Below are 25,698 nucleotides of genomic sequence, written 5' to 3'. Positions count from 1 at the left end.
TATGACCGTACACCAGAGTTTAGAGACCCAACAGGATCCACCAAGCGCACTGTGGCCAGGAACAACTCCCCGATTACTGGGAAGAAACCTGGAGCAGAACCGGGCGCAGGGCGGGCGGCCATCTGCCGAGACCGGCTGGGGGGATAGATAGATAGAAAGAGAGTGAGAGAGAGAGAGAGAGAGAGAGAGAGAGAGATAGAGAGAGAGATAGAGAGAGAGAGATCTAGAAGCAGCCACAATAGCAGTCTAGCAGCTGTAATAACTAATACAAGTAGGGCTGATAACACAAAACCAATAGTGGTGGATGGAAAGAGTGATAATACAACTATCGGAAAGCCAGCACTGTCCAGCATCTCTCCTCAGTACGTCCATGTGTGTTGGTGTGGGACGTCCCTGTGATCGATGCCCGTGCGTTGGTTCCTGCAGCATCAGCATGCTTGCTGGGAGCTCTTGATGTCTTTGGCAGTGATTGAGAAGTGTTATTCTCCAGGCTGCCACATTGTCATTAGGTGTTGGAAATCCCTCGTTAGCATTGGTAGTCCCTCGTACAGACGTAGTTAATTAGGGATGGTAGCAGTTGGTATCAAGCAGGCACCGACGCGGCAGCAGATGCAGCCACAATACCGGAGACCACCAAGATCCAGGTGAAACCCTGCTCCAAGTGTGCCCATGCTCCAGGTATAACCTCGCTCCAGGTGTGACCCCGCTCCACGGTTAGCTGCGAGACAAGGAGGCACAAGGACTCCCGGGAAGGAATGAAGTTAGTAACAACATGGACATGGGACATGAGTATATACAGAAGGAGAGGGGAGCTCAGTGTGTCATAGGAAGTTCCTTATGACAGTGTGTCATAGGAAGTCCCCCGGCAGTCTATGCCTATAGCAGCTTAAGTATAAGCGTTATCAAAGAGGAAAGTCTTTAGCCTACTCTTAAATGTAGAGACGGTGTCTGCCTCCCGGACTGAAACTGGGAGCTGGTTCCAGAGAAGAGGAGCTTGATAGCTGAAGGCTCTGGCTCCCATTCTACTTTTGGAGACTCTAGGAACCTCAAGTAACCCTGCATTCTGTGAGCGCAGTGCTCTAGTGGGGTAGTAGGGTACTATGAGCTCTTTAAGATATGATGGGGCCTGACCATTTAGCGCTTTGTAGGTGAGGAGGACGATTTTAAAATCTATTCTGGATTTTACAGGCAGCCAGTGCAGAGAAGCTAATACAGGCGTAATATGATCTCTTTTTCTAGTTCTAGTCAGTACACGTGCTGCAGCATTCTGGATCAACTGGAGAGTCTTAAGAGACTTATTGGAGCAGCCTGATAATAAGGAATTGCAGTAATCGAGTCTAGAGGTAACAGTTTTGAGACAGGATGTGTCTGATCTTCACAATGTTACGTAGATGAAAGAAGGCAGTCCGTGAGGTTTGTTTTATGTGAGAGTTAAAGGACATATCCTGGTCGAAGACAACTCCCAGATTCCTTACGGTGGTGCTGGAGGCCAGGGCAATGCCATCTAAAGTAACTATATCATTAGATAATTTGTTTCGGAGGTGCTCAGGGCCAAGTACAATAACTTCAGTTTTGTCTGAGTTTAACATCAGGAAATTGCAGGTCATCCAGGTTTTATGTCCTTAAGGCATGCTTTAAGTTTAGTTAACTGGTTTGTTTCGTCTGGCTTGATCGATAGATATAATTGGGTATCATCTGCATAACAATGAAAGTTTATGGAGTGTTTTCTAATAACATTGCCTAAGGGAAGCATATATAAGGTAAATAGAATTGGTCCAAGTACAGAACCCTGTGGAACTCCGTGACTAACTTTGGCGTGCATGGAGGACTCATCGTTGATATGTACAAACTGAGATCGATCTGATAAATAGGACTTAAACCAACTTAGTGCAGTTCCTTTAATGCCAATTAAATGTTCCAGTCTTTGTAATAGGATGTCATGGTCAATGGTGTCGAAAGCAGCACTGAGATCTAGCAAGACAAGTACAGAGACAAGTCCTTTGTCCGATGCCATTAGAAGGTCATTTGTAATTTTCACTAGTGCTGTCTCTGTGCTATGGTGCACTCTAAATCCTGACTGATAATCCTCCAATAAATGATTGTTCTGTAGAAAGTCACACAGCTGACTGGCAACTACTTTCTCGAGTATTTTGGAGGTAAAGGGAAGGTTAGATATAGGTCTATAGTTGGCTAGGACCTCAGGATCAAGAGTGGGCTTTTTAAGAAGAGGTTTAATTACAGATACTTTAAAGGACTGTGGTACATAGCCTGTTAGTAAAGACACATTGATCATATCCAGTAAAGAGGTGCTAACTAGAGGTAAAACGTCTTTAAGCAGTCTAGTTGGAATAGGGTCTAGGAGACAGGTAGATGATTTAGATGAGGAGATCAGTGAGGTTAATTTGTGGAGATCGATAGGAGAAAAGCAGTCTAAATATATATCAGGTTGTACAGCTGTTTCTAAGGTTCCTAAGTTTGAGGATAAATTGGTACCAGTTGACGGTAGGAGGTGATTAATTTAGTCTCTAATAGTTATGATTTTATCATTAAAGAAACTCATGAAGTCACTACTACTGAGGGTTGTAGGAATACATGGCTCAATAGAGCTGTGACTTTCTGTCAGCCTGGCTACAGTGCTGAATAGAAACCTAGGGTTGTTCTTATTTTTCTCTATTAATGATGAGTAGTGGGCTGCTCTGGCATCACAGAGAGCCTTCCTATATGTTTTAAGACTATCTTGCCAGACTAAATGAGATTCTTCCTGTTTGGTGGAACGCCATATCCTTTCCAGTTTCCTCGATGCTTGCTTTAATTTGCGTGTTTGAGGGTTATACCATGGAGCTGACTTCCTTTGTTTTACTAACTTCTTTTTTAGAGGGGCAACAGAATCAAGTGTGATTCGCAGTGAGTCTGTAGCACTATCTACAAGATGATCAATTTGGGTAGGGCTAAAGTTAGCATACGAGTCCTCTGTTATATTGAGACATGGTATTGAATTTAATGCTGATGGAATCACTTCCTTAAATTTAGCTACAACACTATCGGATAGACATCTAGTGTACACACTTTTATCTGATGGTGTATAGTCTAGTAATAAGAATTCAAAAGTGATTAAATAATGGTCTGATAAAAGAGAGTTCTGTGGAAAAACAATTAAATGTTCAATTTCAACGCCATATGACTTAACAAGGTCGAGGGTGTGGTTAAAGCGGTGAGTGGGTTTATGCACGTTCTGCGAGAAACCAATTGAATCTAATAAAGAGATAAACGCAGTACTGAGGCTATCATTATCAACGTCCACATGAATATTAAAATCACCTACTATAATGACTTTATCTGTTTTCAGGACTAAGCTTGATAGAAACTCTGAGAATTCAGATAGAAATTCAGAATATGGGCCTGGAGCGCGGTACACTATAACAAAGAGAATTGGCTGTAGTGCTTTCCAGGTTGGGTGTGAAAGACTAAGAACAAGGCTTTCAAATGAGTTATAATTTAGTTTAGTTTTAGGGTTTATTAATAGGCTTGAGTCGAAGATGGCTGCAACTCCACCTCCTCGGCCGGTGTCTCGAGGAATGTGAGTATTAATATGACTCGGGGGAGTGGATTCGTTTAGGCTGACATATTCTTCCTGACACAGCCAGGTTTCAGTAAGACAAAATAAATCAATGTGATTATCTGATATTAAATCATTTACTAGTAGAGCTTTAGATGACAGAGATCTGATATTTAAGAGTCCACATTTAATTCTCCTGTTTTGTTGCTTTATTGCAGTGCTAGTGTTAGATTGTATTAGATTATGATGTTTAACTCCTCTTCTGTTTACTTTTGATTTCATTAATTTAGGTGGGGCAGACACAGTCTCAGTGAGGTTTGGGGTTAAGCTATGGGTGGGTAACTGCTCTAATGGAAGCGCAGAGAAGTGTGTAAGACTGCAGCTCTGCGTCCTGGAATGACCTCTGGTTTGTCCTGGAATGACCTCTGGTTTGTCCTGGAATGACCTCTGGTTTGTCCTGGAATGACCTCTGGTTTGTCCTGGAATGACCTCTGGTTTGTCATGGACTGACCTCTGGTTTGTCCTGGAAGGACCTCTGGTTTGTCATGGATTTGTTCCACCAACAATCTTGGTCAGATTTCTGGATAAGAGAGCCGCACCATCCAAAGTAGGATGAATGCCGTCTCTCCTAATCAGACCAGGAATTCCCCAGAAAGGGTTCCAATTGTCAATGAAGCCCACATGGTTTGCTGGACACCACCACGACAGCCAGCTGTGGAATGACTTCATGCGGCTATACATGTCGTCACTGGTCAGGTTGGGGAGGGGACCAGAGAAAACTACGGAGTCCGACATTGTTTTTGTGTATGCACACACCGATTGGACATTAACTTTAGTGACCTCCGATCGACGTAACCGGGTGTCATTACCGCCGACGTGAATAACAATCTTACTGTATTTACGTTTATCCTTAGCCAGCAGTTTCAAAACGGATTCAATGTCGCCCGCTCTGGCCCCCGGGATGCAGTTAACTATGGCAGCTGACTTCGCTAACTTCACGTTCCGCAAAATGGAGCTGCCGATAACCAGAGTTGGTTTCTCAGCGGGTGTGTTGCTGAGAGGGGAATATCTGTTAGAAACGTGAAGCGGTTGGTGGTTAACCGTGGGCTTCAGGGTATGACTATGCGTCCTTCGGACAGTCACCCAGCCTCCCGGCTGCTCGGGGGTTGCCGGGGGACGGCTAGCAGAAGCTAAGCTTGGCCGGTCTGCACCGGCTAGGGGCTGGCTAACTACAGAAGAAGCTAAAGCTAAAGTGCAGAACCGGGCTTCTAACTCGCTAACCCTCGCCTCCAATGCAGCGAATGCACTACACCTAATACATGTACCATTAGCTCTAAAGGAGGCAGAGGAATAACTAAACATAAGACACACAGAGCAGGGGAGAGCAGGAGAAGGAGAGAGAACAGGAGAGCAGGAGAAGGAGAGAGAACAGGAGAGGGAGAGAGAACAGGAGAGTAGGAGAGAGCAGGAGAGGGAGAGAGAACAGGAGAGTAGGAGAGAGCAGGAGAAGGAGAGAGAACAGGAGAGTAGGAGAGAGCAGGAGAAGGAGAGAGAACAGGAGAGCAGGAGAAGGAGAGAGAACAGGAGAATAGGAGAGAGCAGGAGAGGGAGAGAGAACAGGAGAGCAGGGGAGAGCAGGAGAGGGAGAGAGAACAGGAGAGAAGGAGAGAGCAGGAGAGAGGAGAGAGAACAGGAGAGCAGGGGAGAGCAGGAGAGGGAGAGAGAACAGGAGAGCAGGGGAGAGCAGGAGAGGAGAGAGAACAGGAGAGCAGGAGAAGGAGAGAGAACAGGAGAGGGAGAGAGAACAGGAGAGAGCAGGAGAGAGAACAGGAGAGCAGGGGAGAGCAGGAGAGGAGAGAGAACAGGAGAGCAGGAGAAGGAGAGAGAACAGGAGAGTAGGAGAAGGAGAGAGAACAGGAGAGCAGGAGAGGAGAGAGAACAGGAGAGCAGGAGAAGGAGAGAGAACAGGAGAGCAGGGGAGAGCAGGAGAAGGAGAGAGAACAGGAGAACAGGGGAGAGCAGGAGAAGGAGAGAGAACAGGAGAACAGGAGAGCAGGAGAAGGAGAGAGAACAGGAGAGCAGGAGAAGGAGAGAGAACAGGAGAGCAGGAGAGAGCAGGAGAGGGAGAGAGAACAGGAGAGCAGGGGAGAGCAGGAGAAGGAGAGAGAACAGGAGAACAGGGGAGAGCAGGAGAAGGAGAGAGAACAGGAGAGCAGGGGAGAGCAGGAGAAGGAGAGAGAACAGGAGAACAGGAGAGCAGGAGAAGGAGAGAGAACAGGAGAGCAGGGGAGGGAGAGAGAACAGGAGAGGGAGAGAGAACAGGAGAAGGAGAGAGAACAGGAGAGGGAGAGAGGAGAAGTCATCGCTAACGGCTAAGCTACTGCTAAGCTACTGTTATGCTACGGTACGATAGCCCAGCTAGCGTTAGCCGAGCTGAATATGTGTGGTTAAGTCTCTAAAGAGGAGTGAGGTGTGAGTGCTTAAGCAGAACTAGTGTAGATATAAATGTAGCGGGTAATTATCCGCTGTAATGAAGAGTATATAACTATATTGCCCTGGATGTGCTAGAGCAGCTACAGAACACAGCAGCACACAGAAAGACAGGCAACCGGAAATGAGGCAACCGGAAATGAGGCAATACGCTTACCGTAAGCACGTCAGCACGTGATCTCTTGTGGGTCACTAAATTATAGAGTACAGTTTAGACCTGGGTTGCGTTCGAATAGTCCTTTTTGCTTCGGAAGGTTCCTAGCGGAGAGAAATGATCCGGAAGTACCTCAGTAGCAGCCATGACAAGAGCTGTTCGAATTCACCAAATGTTAAGGAAAGGAGCTTCAATGCTTCCTTTATTATCTCCTTTAGCATAGGATACACTGGACCATCCTTTACCAAAGGAAAAGAGAGAATAACATCCTACAATTCCTTGCAGCCGCAGCATTTAAAGCGACGCACCATTCGGCCGTTCATAACAACAAACTATATGCTTATCTTGCATATTATTTTCATACCCTCCTACACTCATTGGGATTCATTTTTAATATGAGTGGACGGTGACAACCATTTCGTTTCACTTTATTTTTAATGAATTATTTATTTTGAACATGTAACAAATACCTACGTAAAAAACAAACAAGAATAACAAATAAAATGAACAGTAAACAATCAATTAACAAATAATCAACATAAATAAATATTACATGTCCGAAAAGAAGTTGGAAGAAGTACAGCCTACACTTACAGTATATGGTCCTACCCCTTCTCCATAACTCGAACAATTAACTCAATATTTATCATATATTCCTTTGTTTATTTCACTTCCAACCTTGGTAATGAAGTGATATTTTTCACCGGTTGTCCACGTTATGTCAGATGATCCTTTTTTATATGTTTATAGAGTTTTACAGCAGCAGGAAGACCTATGGTATCTCTCTTTCACACACCGCGGGTGCAGGAGCCTGTCACTGAAACACCTATTTAAAACGCAAGGGGGGTTACGGCACCTTTTGTAGTCCATCTTCAGAACATTGTAGTTTCACCACAGCAGACCCTAACATCCGCCGCCGTCGCATCATAATTACGGAGCCTAGTGAAAGTGCAGTCGGATTCTCACAACACCACCGTTGTCTTTTCCTAAGTCCTTCTGAATTCTCCTTCTCATCTTTCCTTGACCTCATGACGTTTTCCATTGAGGTCAAGGAAAAGTGGTTAGAAAAAGACGTTAGGACGTAATTTTTTTACTTTTTGAACGCAACCCTGCTCTATATAAAAAGCGTCTTGAGATAACTGCTGTTATGATTTGATGCTATATAAAAGTACATTTTAGTTAGGGTTAGTCCAAAACGAGGCATCCAGAGGCGTCCAGGAGGCCTCTTGATCAGATGCTCAAACGTCCTCAGCTGGCCTCTTTCGACGCAAAGGAACAACTAGATGTCTGAGCTCCTCACCTTATCTCTGAGGCTGAGCCCAGCCACCCAATGAAGGAAACTCATTTCAGTCGCTTGTATCCATGATCTCTTTCTTTCGGTAACTACCCAAAGCTAGTGACCATCGGTGAGGGTTGGAACGTAGATGGACTGGTAAATCAAGAGCTTTGCCTTCCGGGTCAGCTCCCTCTTCACCACAATGGTCCGGTACAATGCCTGCATAACTGCCGACACTAAACCACCTCTCCATCTCCTGCTCCATTTTACCCTCACTCATGAACAAAGTCCAGAGATACTTAAACTCCTAAGTTTGGGGCACCCAAAGGATGATTTAATATACATTAAATCATATTATTTGATAGCCATTTTAATGTCTTTTGAGTTTTTGTACCAACATAATTTAGTGCCCCATTATTATTAATATATATTGATAATTTATTCATATTCATTTTATTGATATTAATAATTATCTTTAATATTTTCTAATATCTAGACTAGCTTCCATCTGCGTCCCCAACATTATGGTGCCCCGTGTGAGGCATATTATTTTTGGCAATATTACTTTCAGCATAGTTTTTGGTCAACACCAAAATGTCTTATTACACTTCTAAACAAACCAAAAGTGTTTACATTTTACACCACTAGTCTTCCACAGGAGTAGATGTCCAGCTGTACTTATAAACAGGTACATTGTTAAGAGAATTGTAATTTGAGAGATTTGGATTCATTGATAACACTTTGAACCTTCATTGTGTTTTATTAAGTACTTGTTGTTGCTGCTAATTCAAGTTAACCTACTCTGCACTACTTATTAATTATTAATTACTTTGATAGCCATTTTAATGTCTTTTGAGGTTACATTATTATTAATATAAATATATTGTAAGAGCGTTGAAGTCCCCCGGCAGAACTATAGAGTCCTATAGAGTAAACAAGTACATTGTGGAGAGAATTGTAATTTGAGAGATTTGGATTAATTGATAACACTTTAAACCCTCATTGTGTTTTATTAAGAACCTGCTGTTGCTGCTAATTCAAGTTAACCTACCCTGTAGAACTTGAAAGATTTGTGGTTCAGCATTTGAATACCAGGTATTCAATGCAATCTAGTCAAGCCATAATTTGCTTTAAATCCAAGTGCTACTTTAATTAAGACACAGCGTGCCACGAGCCCTGTGCAACATAGAGAGCTTGTACCTGGCTGTTACTGCATTGCATTTCAGCCTGAGTGAGTTAAATAGAGCCTGAGTAGAGCCACAGTGTGATACCAGCCCTGTGATATAAGTCTTGTACCTAACTGTTAATGCTTTGCAGCTCTATTAATTTAATTATTAATCAGAGTCCAAATTCATAGTTTGGTATATTTAATGAGACTTATTAATGAGACTACATTAATTTGCTCTCATTTTCTGTTTGTTTCAAAGAGCGGTGCCCTGAGGATGATTTAATGTAAATTAAATCATATTATTCAATATAATTAATTATTATTTTTGATAATTATTAATTATGTTGATAGCCCTCTTAATGTCTTTTGAGCTCATGAACCAACATAATTTGGTGCCCTGTTATTATTGATAGATATATTGTAATATATACAGTATTCATAATTTATTAATATATTTTATTGATATTAATAATTATCTTTAATAATTTCTAATAGCTAGACTAGCTCCTATTTGCATTCCTGACAACTCCACTCCAGGTTTGGTAAAAATATTATATGGCGTGTACAAGTGCCAAATCTGGGTTATTTGTCATTCAAGCTCTGTTACTTACATAATCCACTCACCTTTCAGAAACAGCCTATTCCATCCTTTCTCTATGTTAAGGGTGATGATGAAAGCACTCACTGGCTGCCTAACACAGAAAAATCTTTTATGTTCACGCAGTGCTTTTGCTTTGGCCTCCTGTGAATTAGCCACTAATCATGAGTTTTGTTATCAATATAACAATTTAAGAGGTTGATGTCTCAAACGAATACAAGAAATATAACCACCTACTCAATATTTCCCACTGAGTCCTCTTTGAGCTCGTGTCACACTTTCCATGTTTTTAAAATTCATTGCTGGAACTATTTAATTTCATCATATGCCAAATTAATCAGTGTAATTTTATTAATTTTTTTGCAAAATCAACACTTTAAAAAAATAAAATGTAAAATATTTACTGACACTTTTGTTATTACAGCTACATAGAATCTCTGCGACAGCCTAACATTTTATAACAGAGGACATGTTTACATGTATTACGTATTTTTGTCATTTGCAATCCAAACATGAAAGGATTCAGAAGTGGCTGTATGATGAGAAAAGGATTGGAAGCATAGGGACTAAGATGGAGAGAACAGTACCAAAAAGTCCATAATAGTTACTCACTTGAGTGTCAGAACACGCCAACTTAACAACAAGGTAGTTATGACAATACAAACTGTTAATGATGTTTCCACAAAGTGTCAAACGGATGTTTAAAGATAAAGTGATTAAGAATTTCATACAACAGTAAAACCAAACCACAATAATAAAGTAAAGTGCCTTGTTAAATATCATACATGTGTTATATTGTAGAGGATAACAGATAGCAAGATATCTGTCATAAGACATGATGGCTAAACTACAAATTTCTATATTTCCATATGTATAAACACAGAAAATCTGTAGAAAACAGAGCGGAGCAGAAACAGTGTGAATGTCAGAGAGGATCTGAACCAGAAGGAATGGAAACAACCCTGTACTACCATACAGTTCATTTACAAACAGGCTGCACAGGAAAAGGTACATAGGTTCATGTAAGCTTCTGTTACTACAGATAACCACGATGAGAAATGTGTTGACAATAACAATAACAATGTACAACACTGCAGTTATCATAAAATACAAGTACTTTAAATTTACAACATGCACATAAGCTTCAAGAATGAAATAAGATAGTTGATGAAGTTGAATTGAAGTTGCGTAACAAAACTACGGAAAAATAAGTCAACGTTGACTTGGTTTCACATTGGACACGAACAGCGGTCTCCTGAATGAAAGCCCTGTTATTTTGACCCATAAACTTCCCCTCCCGCCCGTCCGACTTGGACTTTCTCACTCCTAATTGCTGATTCAGCAGCATTCACACTGTTGTTCTTCTAAGGTTTCTTCAACTTCAACTTCTATTTCTTCTGTACATTTTTTTTTACTTTAACTACTTCTGCATACTTTCAGCTACAGAAACTGTTCAACTATCATAATATTCAGCTCTTTAAGGACATTAGTTCTTACATTCAACTTTTTTCTACCATTTATCCTTTTTAGAATATTAAACTTTTTTTCTCTTTTTGTTTTTTAATATGTAACCCAATGGAGAAAATCTTCAAATCCTCTTAAACATACCTCACTTCGAAATGCTACTGCTCCCGCATACTTTCAGCTACAGACACCATTTAAACTTTAAACAGGTTACAAGACTTTGAACTATTAAACATACATTCAGAGTTTCTATATCTTTTATAGTTTTTGAATTGTCACATTTTAAATTTTATGCTTTTTTCAGACCTTTTCCGAGTTTATAATGGGTGTGTATTGGCTGGAATGTTCAGAGCTAGAGTGCAGAAGACCTTTAAAATCGTCTGTAACGTTTACGAACAAATTGCTCCCAAACCCACAATTTTCACTCTTTATGGATAAAATTTAGGTACAATTGTAGGAAATGTTGTGCTGATCGCAGTCATGTAACTATGGAATCAAACAGACTTACACATTTGGCTCTAGGATCCCCAAAGTGAGAGGAAGTCCAAGCAAATCCCCAATTGAAGTCAATGTTAAATCAGACGAGAAATGTCTGAGGGAAAGCAGACAAAGGACTTTTCTAACCTGCTACCATGATCACATTTTTGACTCTACACACATACAAACGACATCAATGCGTTCGGCAGAGACTCGTCTCTCTGATGATAATATTATTTTGCCGATTGGACTCAAGGTTTTTGACTAAGAAGCAGAGATTTGAAGGGTAGATTTGTACAAAATCAACTGTCTAACTGCTACTACTACTACTGCCCCTGCTGCTGTTCCTACTGCCTCTACTACTACTTCTACTACTACTGCTATAACTACTACTACTACTACTACTAGTACTACTGCTACTGCTGCTAATAGTGCTGCTGCTGCTGCAGTTCCTATTGCCTCTACTACTACTTCTACTACCATTACTACTATCACTACTAGTACTACTGCTACTGCTGCTACTACTGCTCCTGCTTCTGTTCCTACTGCCTCTACTACTACTTCTACTACTACTACTAGTAGTAGTACTACTGCTACTGCTGCTAATAGTGCTGCTTCTGCTGTTCCTACTGCCTCTACTACTACTTCTACTACCATTACTACTATCACTACTAGTACTACTGCTACTACTGCTCCTGCTTCTGTTCCTACTGCCTCTACTACTACTTCTACTACTATTACTACTACTACTACTACTACTAGTACTACTGCTACTGCTGCTAATAGTGCTGCTGCTGGTGTTCCTACTGCCTCTACTACTACTTCTACTACCATTACTACTATCACTACTAGTACTACTACTACTACTGCTGCTACTACTGCTCCTGCTTCTGTTCCTACTGCCTCTACTACTACTACTACTACTACTACTAGTAATACTGCTGCTGCTCCTTCTGCTACTACTACTACTGCTACTACTACTACTACTACTACTGCTCCTGCTGCTGGTCCTACTGCGTCTAATACTACGTCTACTACTATTACTACTACTACTACTACTAGTACTACTGCTGCTGCTACTACTACTACTACTGCTACTACTACTATTACTACTGCTCCTGCTGCTGTTCCTATTGCCTATACTACTTCTACTACTATTACTACTATTACTACTACTAGTTCTGCTGCTGCTACTGCTGCTGCTTTTGCTACGACTACTATTACTACTGCTCCTTCTGTTACTACTACTACATGTAGTACTACTGTGACTATTGCTACTTTCCACCCAAATATCACTTTCTGTCTAACGACTTATTGCTTTAAAAGGTTAATTCCACTAAAATACTACTTGCTGTCCAAGTACTTATAATTTTAAAGGTTTATTTCAGTGAAATATTACTTTCTGTCTAACGACTTACAGTTTTGAGGGTTTATTCTACCCAAATACTACTTTCTAATGAGTCAATTAATTAACAGTATAAATGTTACCACCAGCAACACCTTTGTATACTCCCCCCACCCCCAGTCCTCTGGTCCGGAGGACGTTTCACACTTGTCATTCTGGTTTGGATCAAACTGAAAAGTCAAAAGATCCGGACCAAATGAGGCAGGTTTGAAACGGCTTTCGGTGTGTTACTGAAAGTCTCTGATTAAAGACGGACTTCATGTGTTCAGGGACGTTTCCTGATGTGGTTCTGTCCATCCAGAGGACGTCAGCGGAGCGGTCTGAGGGGAGGTCATCACCAGCCTTCTAAGGACCGGTGGAACCAGAGCTCAGGTCTGCTCAGGCTGATTGGTCTCACTGTGACTGATGTGAAGACGCCTCGGGGACAAACATGTTGACTGAGAGGCTGAAGTGACCTTTGACCTCAGGGACTTGGTTAATGAGCTGCAGTGATGTAACTCCCCCCCCCCGACACCGTGGAGAGGTTTACACCAGAGTAACGTTGGATTGTTTGTCTGATTAAAGCTCCAATAATCAAATCTTTTCATATTAACTCATAATTATTAACCTTTTTTAGCTCTTTTAGGAGACATAAGGGGCTGAAATACCTTATGGTGATATTACTGACCGATATTATGATTCAAATATTCTATAAATAATCACATAAAGGCGGTGCATGAAGCATACAACTCAATAATTACAGTAAAGCTGCTGCTAGTTGATGTTATACGGGAGAAAATACTTTTTATTAACATCGAAGCTTAAAGACACAATCAGACAAATTACGTCATTAAATGTGCTGCGACTGCGCAGGAAATATAATAAAAAGGTAAAAGCAAAGAAATGTTTTTCCTGAAATGATTCTTCACATCATAAATGTTGTAATCAGGCCGGTTACGTCACATTTCTGCTTAAAACTTAAAGAGAGGGTCCGTTATATACTGTAGGTTTTTATATCATCATGTATCCTCACAGTGATGTTCTTTATGTACTCAAATCCAAATATTCAAGTTTTGAGGCCTATAAAGAGCATGCGACGGCCTACAAAGTAGCTCTCTCCCAGGCCAAAACACAGTACTACTCCAGCCTCATTGCCAACCAACAAAACCACCCCAGAATGCTGTTCTCCACCATCAACTGGCTCCTTCGCCCCCTCGACCCCCCCCTCCCCTCAGGTGCCCCCGACCTCTGCACTAAGTTCCTGGACTTTTTCCAGGACAAAGTCGAGTCCATCCATCAGCAGCTCTTGGCGCCTGCCCCCCTCCGACACACACCTCAGCCACTGGGCGTGGCTCCCTTGGATGTTCGCCTGCCTCAGTGCTCCCTCTCCTTCTTCTTCCCTGTATGTGCTCCTCAGGTCGCCAAGTTGGTCACTAAGGCCAAAGCCTCCACCTGTTCTCTGGACCCCATGTCCACAGCCTTGGTCAAGGCTTGCCTACCTGCCCTGTGCCCCATTATGGTGAACATCATCAACTCCTCCTTGGCATCTGGTCTTGTACCCGACAGCCTCAAGATGGCATCAGTCACTCCCATCCTCAAAAAGCCAGGTCTGGACCGGGATGACAGCAACAACTACCGACCGATCTCCAACCTTCCTTTCCTGAGCAAAATTCTGGAAAGAGCAGTGGCCGCCCAACTCCATCAACATATGGCCAACCATGAGCTCTACGAAACGTTTCAATCTGGCTTCAGACCACACCACAGCACAGAGACCACCCTCATCAAAATCACAAATGACCTCCTCATCGCTGCAGATTCTGGTCAGATCAGCATCCTCGTCCTCCTGGACCTTTCAGCTGCCTTCGACACAGTCTCTCACACCATCCTCCTCACCCGCCTATCTGACTACCTTGGCCTCACCGGTTCAGCTCTCTCTTGGTTTCAGTCCTACCTCACAAACAGAAAACAGTTTGTCACCATCAGAGACTCCAGTTCCACCCCGGCCCCAGTCAACCATGGCGTACCTCAAGGCTCTGTGCTGGGACCCCTCCTCTTCACCATCTACATGCTCCCCCTTGGTCAGATCATCCGCCACCACGGTCTCAGCTTTCACTCATATGCTGACGACACACAACTATATCTTAGCACCAAACCATCCACCCAGCTCCCCCCACAGTCACTTGTAAACTGCCTGCATGCAATAAAAATCTGGATGTCATCTAACTTCCTAAAACTCAACAGCAACAAAACCGAGCTCATGGTTGTGGCTCCCAAGGCCCTGCTCCGGAAGGTTGGAGATCTACATCTGGACGTTGATGGCTGTTCTTTCACCCCATCCTCGGAAGTCCGCAACCTGGGTGTCATCCTGGACCCAACACTATCATTCCAGTCTCACATCAGGTTCATCACCAACTTCATCAGGACATAATAACTTTATTGATCTTCATCAGGACATAATAACTTTATTGATCTTTAATCAGGACATAATAACTTTATTGATCTTCATCAGGACATAATAACTTTATTGATCTTCATCAGGACATAATAACTTTATTGATCTTCATCAGGACATAATAACTTTATTGATCTTTAATCAGGACATAATAACTTTATTGATCTTTAATCAGGACATAATAACTTTATTGATCTTCATCAGGACATAATAACTTTATTGATCTTTAATCAGGACATAATAACTTTATTGATCTTTAATCAGGACATAATAACTTTATTGATCTTCATCAGGACATAATAACTTTATTGATCTTTAATCAGGACATAATAACTTTATTGATCTTTAATCAGGACATAATAACTTTATTGATCTTTAATCAGGACATAATAACTTTATTGATCTTCATCAGGACATAATAACTTTATTGATCTTTAATCAGGACATAATAACTTTATTGATCTTTAATCAGGACATAATAACTTTATTGATCTTTAATCAGGACATAATAACTTTATTGATCTTCATCAGGACATAATAACTTTATTGATCTTTAATCAGGACATAATAACTTTATTGATCTTTAATCAGGACATAATAACTTTATTGATCTTTAATCAGGACATAATAACTTTATTGATCTTTAATCAGGACATAATAACTTTATTGATCTTCATCAGGACATAATAACTTTATTGATCTTTAATCAGGACATAATAACTTTATTGATCTTTAATCAGGACATAATAACTTTATTGATCTTTAATCAGGACATAATAACTTTATTGATAACAGTGTCTCTGAGGACGTAACAGGTAAAACTACATTAATGTCCAGAGAGTCCGTCCCTAAACATCAGCCGTTCTCTGGTTTCTTGTGGTCCTGCAGGTTGTGGCACAGTCCAGGACTCAGGAGACCAGCTCCTGTCCCTGCAGGACCTGATGAGTCCTCACTCTGTCCTCTAATGACACTCAGAGACCTGAAACCAGATCCTAGTCTCTTCTTCGTGTCTTTAACAGCGAGTCAAAGTAGAGTCAGAGTTCACATGAAGCTAACACGCTAACGTTAGCCTAAAGGATCTGTCCTAAACGCCGGACTCTGCCACTCAGATGTTGTCTTCCTCGTCCCTCCTGGTCCTTCCTGGTCCTTCCTGGTCCCCTTCCTGGTCCCTCCTGGTCCCTCCTGGTCCCCTTCCTGGTCCCTCCTGGTCCTTCCTGGTCCCTCCTGGTCCCTCCTGGTCCCGGTCTACCTCTCCGCGCTGATCTTGTACCGGAGGACGAAGTAGGCGATGAGCCTCAGAGAGAAGAAGAAGACGGCGAGGACGATGAAGTCCAGGTAGAGTTTGGCATCCAGCATGTCCAGCTCCTTCAGGATGGCGTCGGACTTCTGGAAGTGGCAGGTGTCGTCCCGGTCGCAGTGGAGGTCCTCTCGGTCCAGACTGTAGATGGACAGGATGACGCCCTCGAAGCCGTACCTGAAACACGCTTTTAGGATCAGCTGACGGAGGCTCAGTTAAATATACATACTACTGGTGCAGCGAGACGGCGTCCCCACCTGACGTAGGAGATGTAGGACATCCACTGCAGGTACCAGGGGATGGTGTCGAAACTGACGAAGAACCCCGAGAACAACAGGACCGGGATCGCCGTGACCGGACCCACGAACGTCGCCACCTGACGGGAGACAACAAACACGCCTAAATTAGGTCGCTCAGCTGTCAGCGAGCTCACTGACAGCTGAGTCCAGGTGAGTTCAGGTGAGTCCAGGTTGACCTCTGACCTGCAGGGAGGTGGACGCCGCTCCGATCAGCAGACCCAGACTCTGAGCCACTAGAGAGGTCAGAACCCCCAGAGACAGGAAGAGGAAGAACCGGCCAGCGTCCGCGGGCTGGGCCGTCATCCAGTACACAATACTGCAGTACACCACTGGGAATACTACCTGTACAACACAGGGGACAGTATTCAGTATATAATACTACCTGTAAATCAGAAGGGAGGTAGTACAGGACAGTATTCAGTAAAGTATATAGAATACCTGGAAGGGGACGTCAGCCATGGTTTTAGCCAGGTAGTAGGCCTTCAGACTGTACCAGTAGTTCAGGTGTTCCCTCAGAAAAACTCCCATCTCCAGAGGAACTGAAGCACAAACACACAACTCAACGTTTAACATAAATGGATTGAAGTAGAACAGGAAGTAGCATGAGAAGAAAATAGTACCTCAAGCTTGTACTGAAGTACAGTACTTGAGTAAATGTACTTGTATGACGTGACGTTCGGTCGGTGACTCACATGTGAGGACGGTGGGCATCAGAGCGGCGAACATGAGGAACAACATTGAGAAGAAGAGGAACCCGGAGTTACTCAGAACCTTCTTGGCCTCGTTCCCGATGCCGAGGTACAACAGACCGATCAGGACACCGATCCCGATGTGAGAGGAGATCCTCAGGTGAGTCAGCACCTGCTCGACCAATGAGATGGTGGATGAGTCACTACAACTGTTAGTACGACTGTTAGTAAAACTGTTAGTACGGCTGTTACTACGACTGTTAGTACGACTGTTACTACGGCTGTAAGCACGACTGTAACTCTGACTGTTAGTACGACTGTTACTATGGCTGTTACTACGACTGTAAGCACGGCTGTTACTACGACTGTTAGTACGACTGTTACTACGGCTGTAAGCACGACTGTAACTCCGACTGTTAGTACGACTGTTACTACGGCTGTTACTACGACTGTAAGCACGGCTGTTACTACGACTGTTACTACGGCTGTTACTACGACTGTTACTACGACTGTTAGTACGACTGTTACTACGGCTGTTACTACGGCTGTAAGCACGACTGTTACTACGATTGTTAGTACGACCGCTACTACGACTGTTAGTACGACCGCTACTACGACTGTTAGTAAGACTGTTAGTACGACTGTTACTACGGCTGTTACTACAACTGTTAGTACGGCTGTTACTACGGCTGTTACTACAACTGTTAGTACGGCTGTTACTACGGCTGTTACTACAACTGTTAGTACGGCTGTTACTACAACTGTTACTACGACTGTTACTACGGCTGTAAGCACGACTGTTACTATGATTGTTAGTACGACCGCTACTACGACTGTTAGTAAGACTGTTACTATGACTGTTAGTACGACTGTTACTACGATTGTTACTACAACTGTTAGTACGGCTGTTACTACAACTGTTACTACGACTGTTACTACGGCTGTTACTACGATTGTTAGTACGACCGCTACTACGACTGTTAGTAAGACTGTTACTATGACTGTTACTTCGACTGTTAGTCCGACTGTTAGTACGACCGTTAGCGCGACTGTTACTACAACTGTTACTACGGCTGTTAGTACGACTGTTACTACGGCTGTTAGTATGACCATTAGCACGACTGTTAGTACGACCGTTAGCACGACTGTTACTACAACTGTTACTACGGCTGTTAGTACGACTGTTACTACGGCTGTTAGTACGACTGTTACTACGACTGTTAGTACGACTGTTACTACAGCTGTTAGTATGACTGTTACTATGGCTGTTACTATGACTGTTACTACGGCTGTTACTATGACTGTTACTACGACTGTTACTGCGGCTGTTACTACGGCTGTTAGTATGACTGTTACTACAGCTGTTAGTATGACTGTTACTATGGCTGTTACTATGACTGTTACTACGACTGTTACTGCGGCTGTTACTACGGCTGTTAGTATGACTGTTAGTATGACTATTAGTACGACTGTTACTACAACTGTTACTACGACTGTTACTACGACTGTTAGTACGACTGTTACTACAACTGTTACTACGGCTGTTAGTACGACTGTTACTACAACTGTTACTACGACTGTTACTACGACTGTTAGTACGACTGTTACTACAACTGTTAGTATGACTGTTACTATGGCTGTTACTATGACTGTTACTACGGCTGTTACTATGACTGTTACTACGACTGTTACTGCGGCTGTTACTACGGCTGTTAGTATGACTGTTACTACAGCTGTTAGTATGACTGTTACTATGGCTGTTACTATGACTGTTACTACGACTGTTACTGCGGCTGTTACTACGGCTGTTAGTATGACTGTTAGTATGACTATTAGTACGACTGTTACTACAACTGTTACTACGACTGTTACTACGACTGTTAGTACGACTGTTACTACAACTGTTACTACGGCTGTTAGTACGACTGTTACTACAACTGTTACTACGACTGTTACTACGACTGTTAGTACGACTGTTACTACAACTGTTACTACAGCTGTTAGTACGACTGTTACTACAGCTGTTAGTATGACTGTTACTATGGCTGTTACTATGACTGTTACTACGACTGTTACTGCGGCTGTTACTACGGCTGTTAGTATGACTGTTAGTATGACTATTAGTACGACTGTTACTACAACTGTTACTACGGCTGTTAGTACGACTGTTACTACGGCTGTTAGTATGACCATTAGCACGACTGTTAGTACGACCGTTAGCACGACTGTTACTACAACTGTTACTACGGCTGTTAGTACGACTGTTACTACAGCTGTTAGTATGACTGTTACTATGGCTGTTACTATGACTGTTACTACGGCTGTTACTATGACTGTTACTACGACTGTTACTGCGGCTGTTACTACGGCTGTTAGTATGACTGTTACTACAGCTGTTAGTATGACTGTTACTATGGCTGTTACTATGACTGTTACTACGACTGTTACTGCGGCTGTTAGTACGACTGTTACTACAACTGTTAGTATGACTGTTACTATGGCTGTTACTATGACTGTTACTACGGCTGTTACTATGACTGTTACTACGACTGTTACTGCGGCTGTTACTACGGCTGTTAGTATGACTGTTACTACAGCTGTTAGTATGACTGTTACTATGGCTGTTACTATGACTGTTACTACGACTGTTACTGCGGCTGTTACTACGGCTGTTAGTATGACTGTTAGTATGACTATTAGTACGACTGTTACTACAACTGTTACTACGACTGTTACTACGACTGTTAGTACGACTGTTACTACAACTGTTACTACGGCTGTTAGTACGACTGTTACTACAACTGTTACTACGACTGTTACTACGACTGTTAGTACGACTGTTACTACAACTGTTAGTATGACTGTTACTATGGCTGTTACTATGACTGTTACTACGGCTGTTACTATGACTGTTACTACGACTGTTACTGCGGCTGTTACTACGGCTGTTAGTATGACTGTTACTACAGCTGTTAGTATGACTGTTACTATGGCTGTTACTATGACTGTTACTACGACTGTTACTGCGGCTGTTACTACGGCTGTTAGTATGACTGTTAGTATGACTATTAGTACGACTGTTACTACAACTGTTACTACGACTGTTACTACGACTGTTAGTACGACTGTTACTACAACTGTTACTACGGCTGTTAGTACGACTGTTACTACAACTGTTACTATGGCTACAACTGTTACTACGACTGTTACTACGGCTGTAAGCACGACTGTTACTACGATTGTTAGTACGACCGCTACTACGACTGTTAGTAAGACTGTTACTATGACTGTTAGTACGACTGTTACTACGATTGTTAGTACGACCGCTACTACGACTGTTAGTAAGACGGTTACTATGACTGTTAGTACGACTGTTACTACGACTGTTACTACGACTGTTAGTACGACCGCTACTACGACTGTTAGTAAGACCATTAGTATGACCGTTACTTCGACTGTTAGTACGACCGTTAGCACGACTGTTACTACAACTGTTACTACGGCTGTTAGTACGACTGTTACTACGGCTGTTAGTACGACTGTTAGTACGACTTTAAGTACGACTGTTAGTACAACTGTAAGTACGACTGTTAGTACGACTGTTACTACGACTGTTAGCACGACTGTTACTACGACTGTTACTACAACTGTTAGTACAACTGTTACTATGACTGTTACTACGGCTGTTAGTACAACTGTTAGTACGACTTTTAGTACGAAGGTTAGCACGACTGTTACTACGGCTGTTACTACGACTGTTAGTACAACTGTTACTATGACTGTTACTACGGCTGTTATTATGGCTGTTGGTACGACTGTTAGTACAACTGTTACTACGACAGTTAGTACGACCGTTAGCACGACTGTTAGTACGACCGTTAGCACGGCCGTTAGTACGACTGTTAGTGCAGTTTCCCTGTTATTCTGTGTGTCTTTATCGGAGCTGCAGTAGCTGTCAGTGTCCACCGGGTGTCGCTGTGTTTTCTCACCGAGTCTCTGAGGATGCTGAGGAACGTTCTTCTGAACAGGATGGAGAACTGAGTCATACAGCTGGCTGAGAAACTGTGACAACCTTCAGACGATGAGCTCTCCTGAGAGAAACAATACACGGAAATACTAGCAAATAAAGATGTAAAAACACCATGAGGTCTCATTTACTATATATGCTGTATATACAGTAACTATAGAACACAGCAGTGTTGGTAATCACTAATCAGGACTGATTCATTACGAGATTTTGTGATGAAGTAATTTGATATTTAATTTACTCAATAGACCAAAAACAAAAATTTTCAATCTGTTTATTGTATCGACTGTTACACTAAATCATGATAAATATAATAATGTATACATATATATCAGTGTTTTCCTATGAATTTACATTTATTTATATTTTATTCATAGGGATGAAGGACAAAAAGCATCCTAAACCTACATTATAATATAATTAAATGCAAGCTGAAATATTTATGTGATTAGTTTTTAGCATTCATCGGTTCTCAGTGTGTCAGTCATTTCTGTTTTCTATCTCAGTTAACTGGACATTTCTTTGGATGGATGGATGTAAAGTGCGTGGTGCGTTTGTTTTTCACCTCCTCTGTGCGCTGCCACAGCAGCGGGTGGAGGTTGGTGTCTCCGTTTAGTTCGTTCTGATGATCCTTCTCACACTTCCTGTCCTGGACGGCTTTCACCAGTCGGACCATCTGGTCCCCGTATTCTCCAGACGCCACCTCCATCACTGAACACAACACAACCGCTGGTACTTCACTCAAGTACTGGAAGAACACATTCAAAGTACTATGACTGTTACTATGACTGTTAGTACAACTGTTAGTACGACTGTTAGTACGATTGTTAGTACGACTGTTAGTACGATTGTTTGATGACTGTTAATACGATTGTTAGCACAACTGTTTGTTTGACTGTTAATACGATTGTTTGACGACTGTTAATACAACTGTTAGTACAACTGTTACTGCGACTGTTAATACCACTGTTAGTACAACTGTTAGTATGACTGTTAGTAAAACTGTTTGTACGACCGTTAGTATGACTGTTAGTACGACTGTTAGTACAACTGTTGGTACGACTGTTAGTACGACAGTTATTACGACTGTTAGTACAACTGTTAGTACAACTGTTAGTACAACTGTTTGTACGATCGTTAGTACGACTGTTAGTACGACTGTTAGTACAACTGTTGGTACGACTGTTAGTACGACAGTTAGTACAACTGTTAGTATGACTGTTGGTACGACCGTTGGTATGACTGTTAGTACGACTGTTTGTATGACCGTTAGTACGACAGTTAGTACAACTGTTTGTATGACTGTTAGTACGACTGTTAGTACGACTGTTAGTACAACTGTTAGTACGACAGTTAGTACAACTGTTAGTACAACTGTTAGTACAACTGTTTGTACGACCGTTAGTACGACCGTTAGTACGACTGTTAATACAACTGTTGGTACGACTGTTAGTACGACTGTTAGTGCGACTGTTAATACAACTGTTTGTAAGACCGTTAGTAAGACTGTTAGTACAACTGTTGGTACGACTGTTAGTACGACAGTTAATACGACTGTTAGTACAACTATTAGTACAACTGTTAATACGACTGTTAGTACAATTGCTAGTACGACTGTTAGTACAACTGTTTGTACGACCGTTAGTACGACTGTTAGTACAACTGTTGGTACGACTGTTAGTATGACAGTTAGTACGACTGTTAGTACAACTGTTGGTACGACTGTTAGTACAACAGTTATTACGACTGTTAGTACAACTATTAGTACAACTGTTAGAACGACTGTTAGTACAACTGTTTGTACGACCGTTAGTACGACTGTTAGTACGACTGTTAGTACAACTGTTAGTACAACAGTTATTACGACTGTTAGTACAACTATTAGTACAACTGTTAGAACGACTGTTAGTACAACTGTTTGTACGACCGTTAGTACGACTGTTAGTACGACTGTTAGTACAACTGTTGGTACGACTGTTAGTACGACAGTTAGTACAACTGTTAGTACAACTGTTGGTACGACCGTTGGTACGACTGTTAGTACAACTGTTTGTACGACCGTTAGTACGACTGTTTATATGACCGTTAGTACGACTGTTAGTATGACTGATAGTACAACTGTTGGTACGACTGTTAGTACAACTGTTTGTATGACCGTTAGTACAACTGTTAGTACGACTGTTAGTACAACTGTTAGTACGACTGTTAGTACGACTGTTAGTACAACTGTTAGTACGACAGTTAGTACAACTGTTAGTATGACTGTTGGTACGACTGTTGGTACGACTGTTGGTACGACTGATGGTACAACTGTTTGTACGACCGTTAGTACGACTGTTAGTACGATTGTTAGTACAACTGTTAGTACGACTGTTAGTACAACTGTTTGTACGACCGTTAGTACGACCGTTAGTACGATTGTTAGTACAACTGTTAGTACGACTGTTAGTACAACTGTTTGTACGACCGTTAGTACGACTGTTAGTATGACAGTTAGTACAACTGTTAGTACGACTGTTGGTACGACTGTTGGTACGACTGTTAGTACAACTGTTAGTACGACTGTTGGTACGACTGTTAGTACGACTGTTAGTACGACTGTTAGTACAACTGTTGGTACGACTGTTAGTACGACTGTTAGTACGACTGTTAGTACAACTGTTAGTACGACTGTTGGTACGACTGTTGGTACGACTGTTGGTACGACTGCTGGTACAACTGTTTGTACGACTGTTAGTACGACTGTTAGTACAACTGTTAGTACGACTGTTGGTACGACTGTTGGTACGACTGTTGGTACGACTGTTGGTACGACTGTTGGTACGACTGTTAGTACCACTGTTAGTACCACTGTTAGTACCACTGTTAGTACCACTGTTACTAGGAGATTGTACTTTACTTGAGTATTTCCATGTTTTGCTAAATGTTGTGTAGAAATATCAGCGATATTGTAGTCAGCTGTAAACAGAAGTTAAACGTGTCGGCTCGGGTTCTTACCGAAGTCAGCCGGGTTGTGGTAGGTGGGGCAGTTGAGTCCGAGGTCTCTGAGGTAGGGAACCAGACTGGAGACTTTCCCCCTGTAGATACACTGACCCTGACTCAGGACGTACAGCTGGAACACACAATAACAACATCAGGATCAGAGAGTTTGTGCCTCCGGTGCTGCTGGGTAATGTAGTCCAGTGTGTGTGTGATGACCTTGTCGAAGAGCTCGAACAGTTTGGCGCTGGGTTGGTGGATGGTGCAGATGACGGTTCGTCCTCCCTGAGCCAGAGCCTTCAGCAGAGAGACCACCTGGAAACAGGACGAGCTGTCCAGACCGCTGACACACAGGAAGTTCTTTATGTTAGTAGTAGTAGTAGTAGTATTATAGACCATTTCACAGTTGTAAACACTACAACTGGGTCCCAGTTTATTTCCTGTTGCGGTGTATGTGAACGACATCAGCTGACAGGAAGTAATTATGGAGGAGGAGGTACTGATCCAGTCATACTCTGCACTACATACCTACCCAACAGGTGTACTATCTATTGTTTTAGTGTGAATAAACAGCAGTTTGTGTCTGAGCGGTAACTTACGTCGTCACTTCCTGAGAGACGTGTAACCATGGTTACCAACCTCATGTGACCAAAACAACAGTTTGTGAGAATCAAATTCTGAATAAATTAAAAATAAATATATTACACCTAGCAAAGTCAAATGTTATATTGAAGCGTTATTGACGTTACAGAGCTGTCCGTCAACGTCTGTTATGAACATTATCGCATTGCATTGTGGGATTATTCATGCCGCCGTAGTGTCCAGCGTTGCATACTGTAATATTTCACCAGAAATAGTCTGTAATTCACCTACTATTGGTTTCATACTCAGGTTACTAAAATATCTCACATACTGTTTTAGCGTATAAATATCATGTTAGTGGAATGTCTTCCTGCTTCACCTCAGTGTGTCTCCGGCTGTTTTAATAAAGTACTACAAAGTCTTTCAGGAATAAAATCTCTGCTTCTGCTGGCAGGAGTGTGATGATGATGATGATGATGATGATGATGATGATGATGATGATGATGATGATGATGCTTCTAAAGTAGAAACAGAACTTTTAGTTGTATGTGCCTGAAACCATTCAGGTAAACAAAGAAAGTCTGAAGGTGAACGGATTGAGCAGGACGGGCGACGAGTCTGAGCTCCAACATTAGACAGGTCGGGATTATTTCTGGAGAATGTCGAGTCACAGGAGGCGTTACACGACACTCCTTCCATCCTTACAGGTAGAATGGGAAAGAATTTACTAAAAAACATCATCTAGACTGATATTACCACTTTTTTCTCTCATAAAGTTATGACTTGATTCTCGTAATATTACGACT

General features: G+C 42.1%; 2 protein-coding genes across 2 annotated transcripts in view; both read right to left on the bottom strand.

Annotated features, from left to right (window-relative positions):
* Positions 1 to 9,764: 9,764 nt before the first annotated feature.
* LOC141770878 (olfactory receptor 11A1-like) lies at positions 9,765 to 11,377 on the bottom strand. Its single transcript, XM_074640725.1, has 2 exons — positions 11,369 to 11,377; positions 9,765 to 10,439 (listed from the first exon to the last, which is right to left on the bottom strand). Exons 1-2 carry the CDS (start codon positions 11,375 to 11,377, stop codon positions 9,765 to 9,767), a joined length of 684 nt encoding a protein of 227 aa, XP_074496826.1.
* Positions 11,378 to 15,709: 4,332 nt separating this feature from the next.
* Positions 15,710 to 25,698, bottom strand: part of abcg1 (ATP-binding cassette, sub-family G (WHITE), member 1) — a 33,400-nt gene continuing 23,411 nt past the window's right edge. The window contains exons 7-15 of the mRNA XM_074640864.1: positions 24,530 to 24,653; positions 24,329 to 24,443; positions 21,897 to 22,042; positions 21,294 to 21,395; positions 17,308 to 17,476; positions 17,054 to 17,154; positions 16,799 to 16,957; positions 16,574 to 16,692; positions 15,710 to 16,493 (exon numbers count right to left, since the gene is read on the bottom strand). Of these exons, the coding sequence (XP_074496965.1) occupies positions 16,265 to 16,493; positions 16,574 to 16,692; positions 16,799 to 16,957; positions 17,054 to 17,154; positions 17,308 to 17,476; positions 21,294 to 21,395; positions 21,897 to 22,042; positions 24,329 to 24,443; positions 24,530 to 24,653 (1,264 nt within the window). The 3' untranslated portion in view covers positions 15,710 to 16,264. The remainder of the gene's footprint in view (positions 16,494 to 16,573; positions 16,693 to 16,798; positions 16,958 to 17,053; positions 17,155 to 17,307; positions 17,477 to 21,293; positions 21,396 to 21,896; positions 22,043 to 24,328; positions 24,444 to 24,529; positions 24,654 to 25,698) is intronic.

This window comes from Sebastes fasciatus, chromosome 7 (assembly GCF_043250625.1).
Source record: "Sebastes fasciatus isolate fSebFas1 chromosome 7, fSebFas1.pri, whole genome shotgun sequence".
Classification (NCBI taxonomy): domain Eukaryota; kingdom Metazoa; phylum Chordata; class Actinopteri; order Perciformes; family Sebastidae; genus Sebastes; species Sebastes fasciatus.
This window is presented reverse-complemented; position numbering and strand designations above follow the sequence as displayed.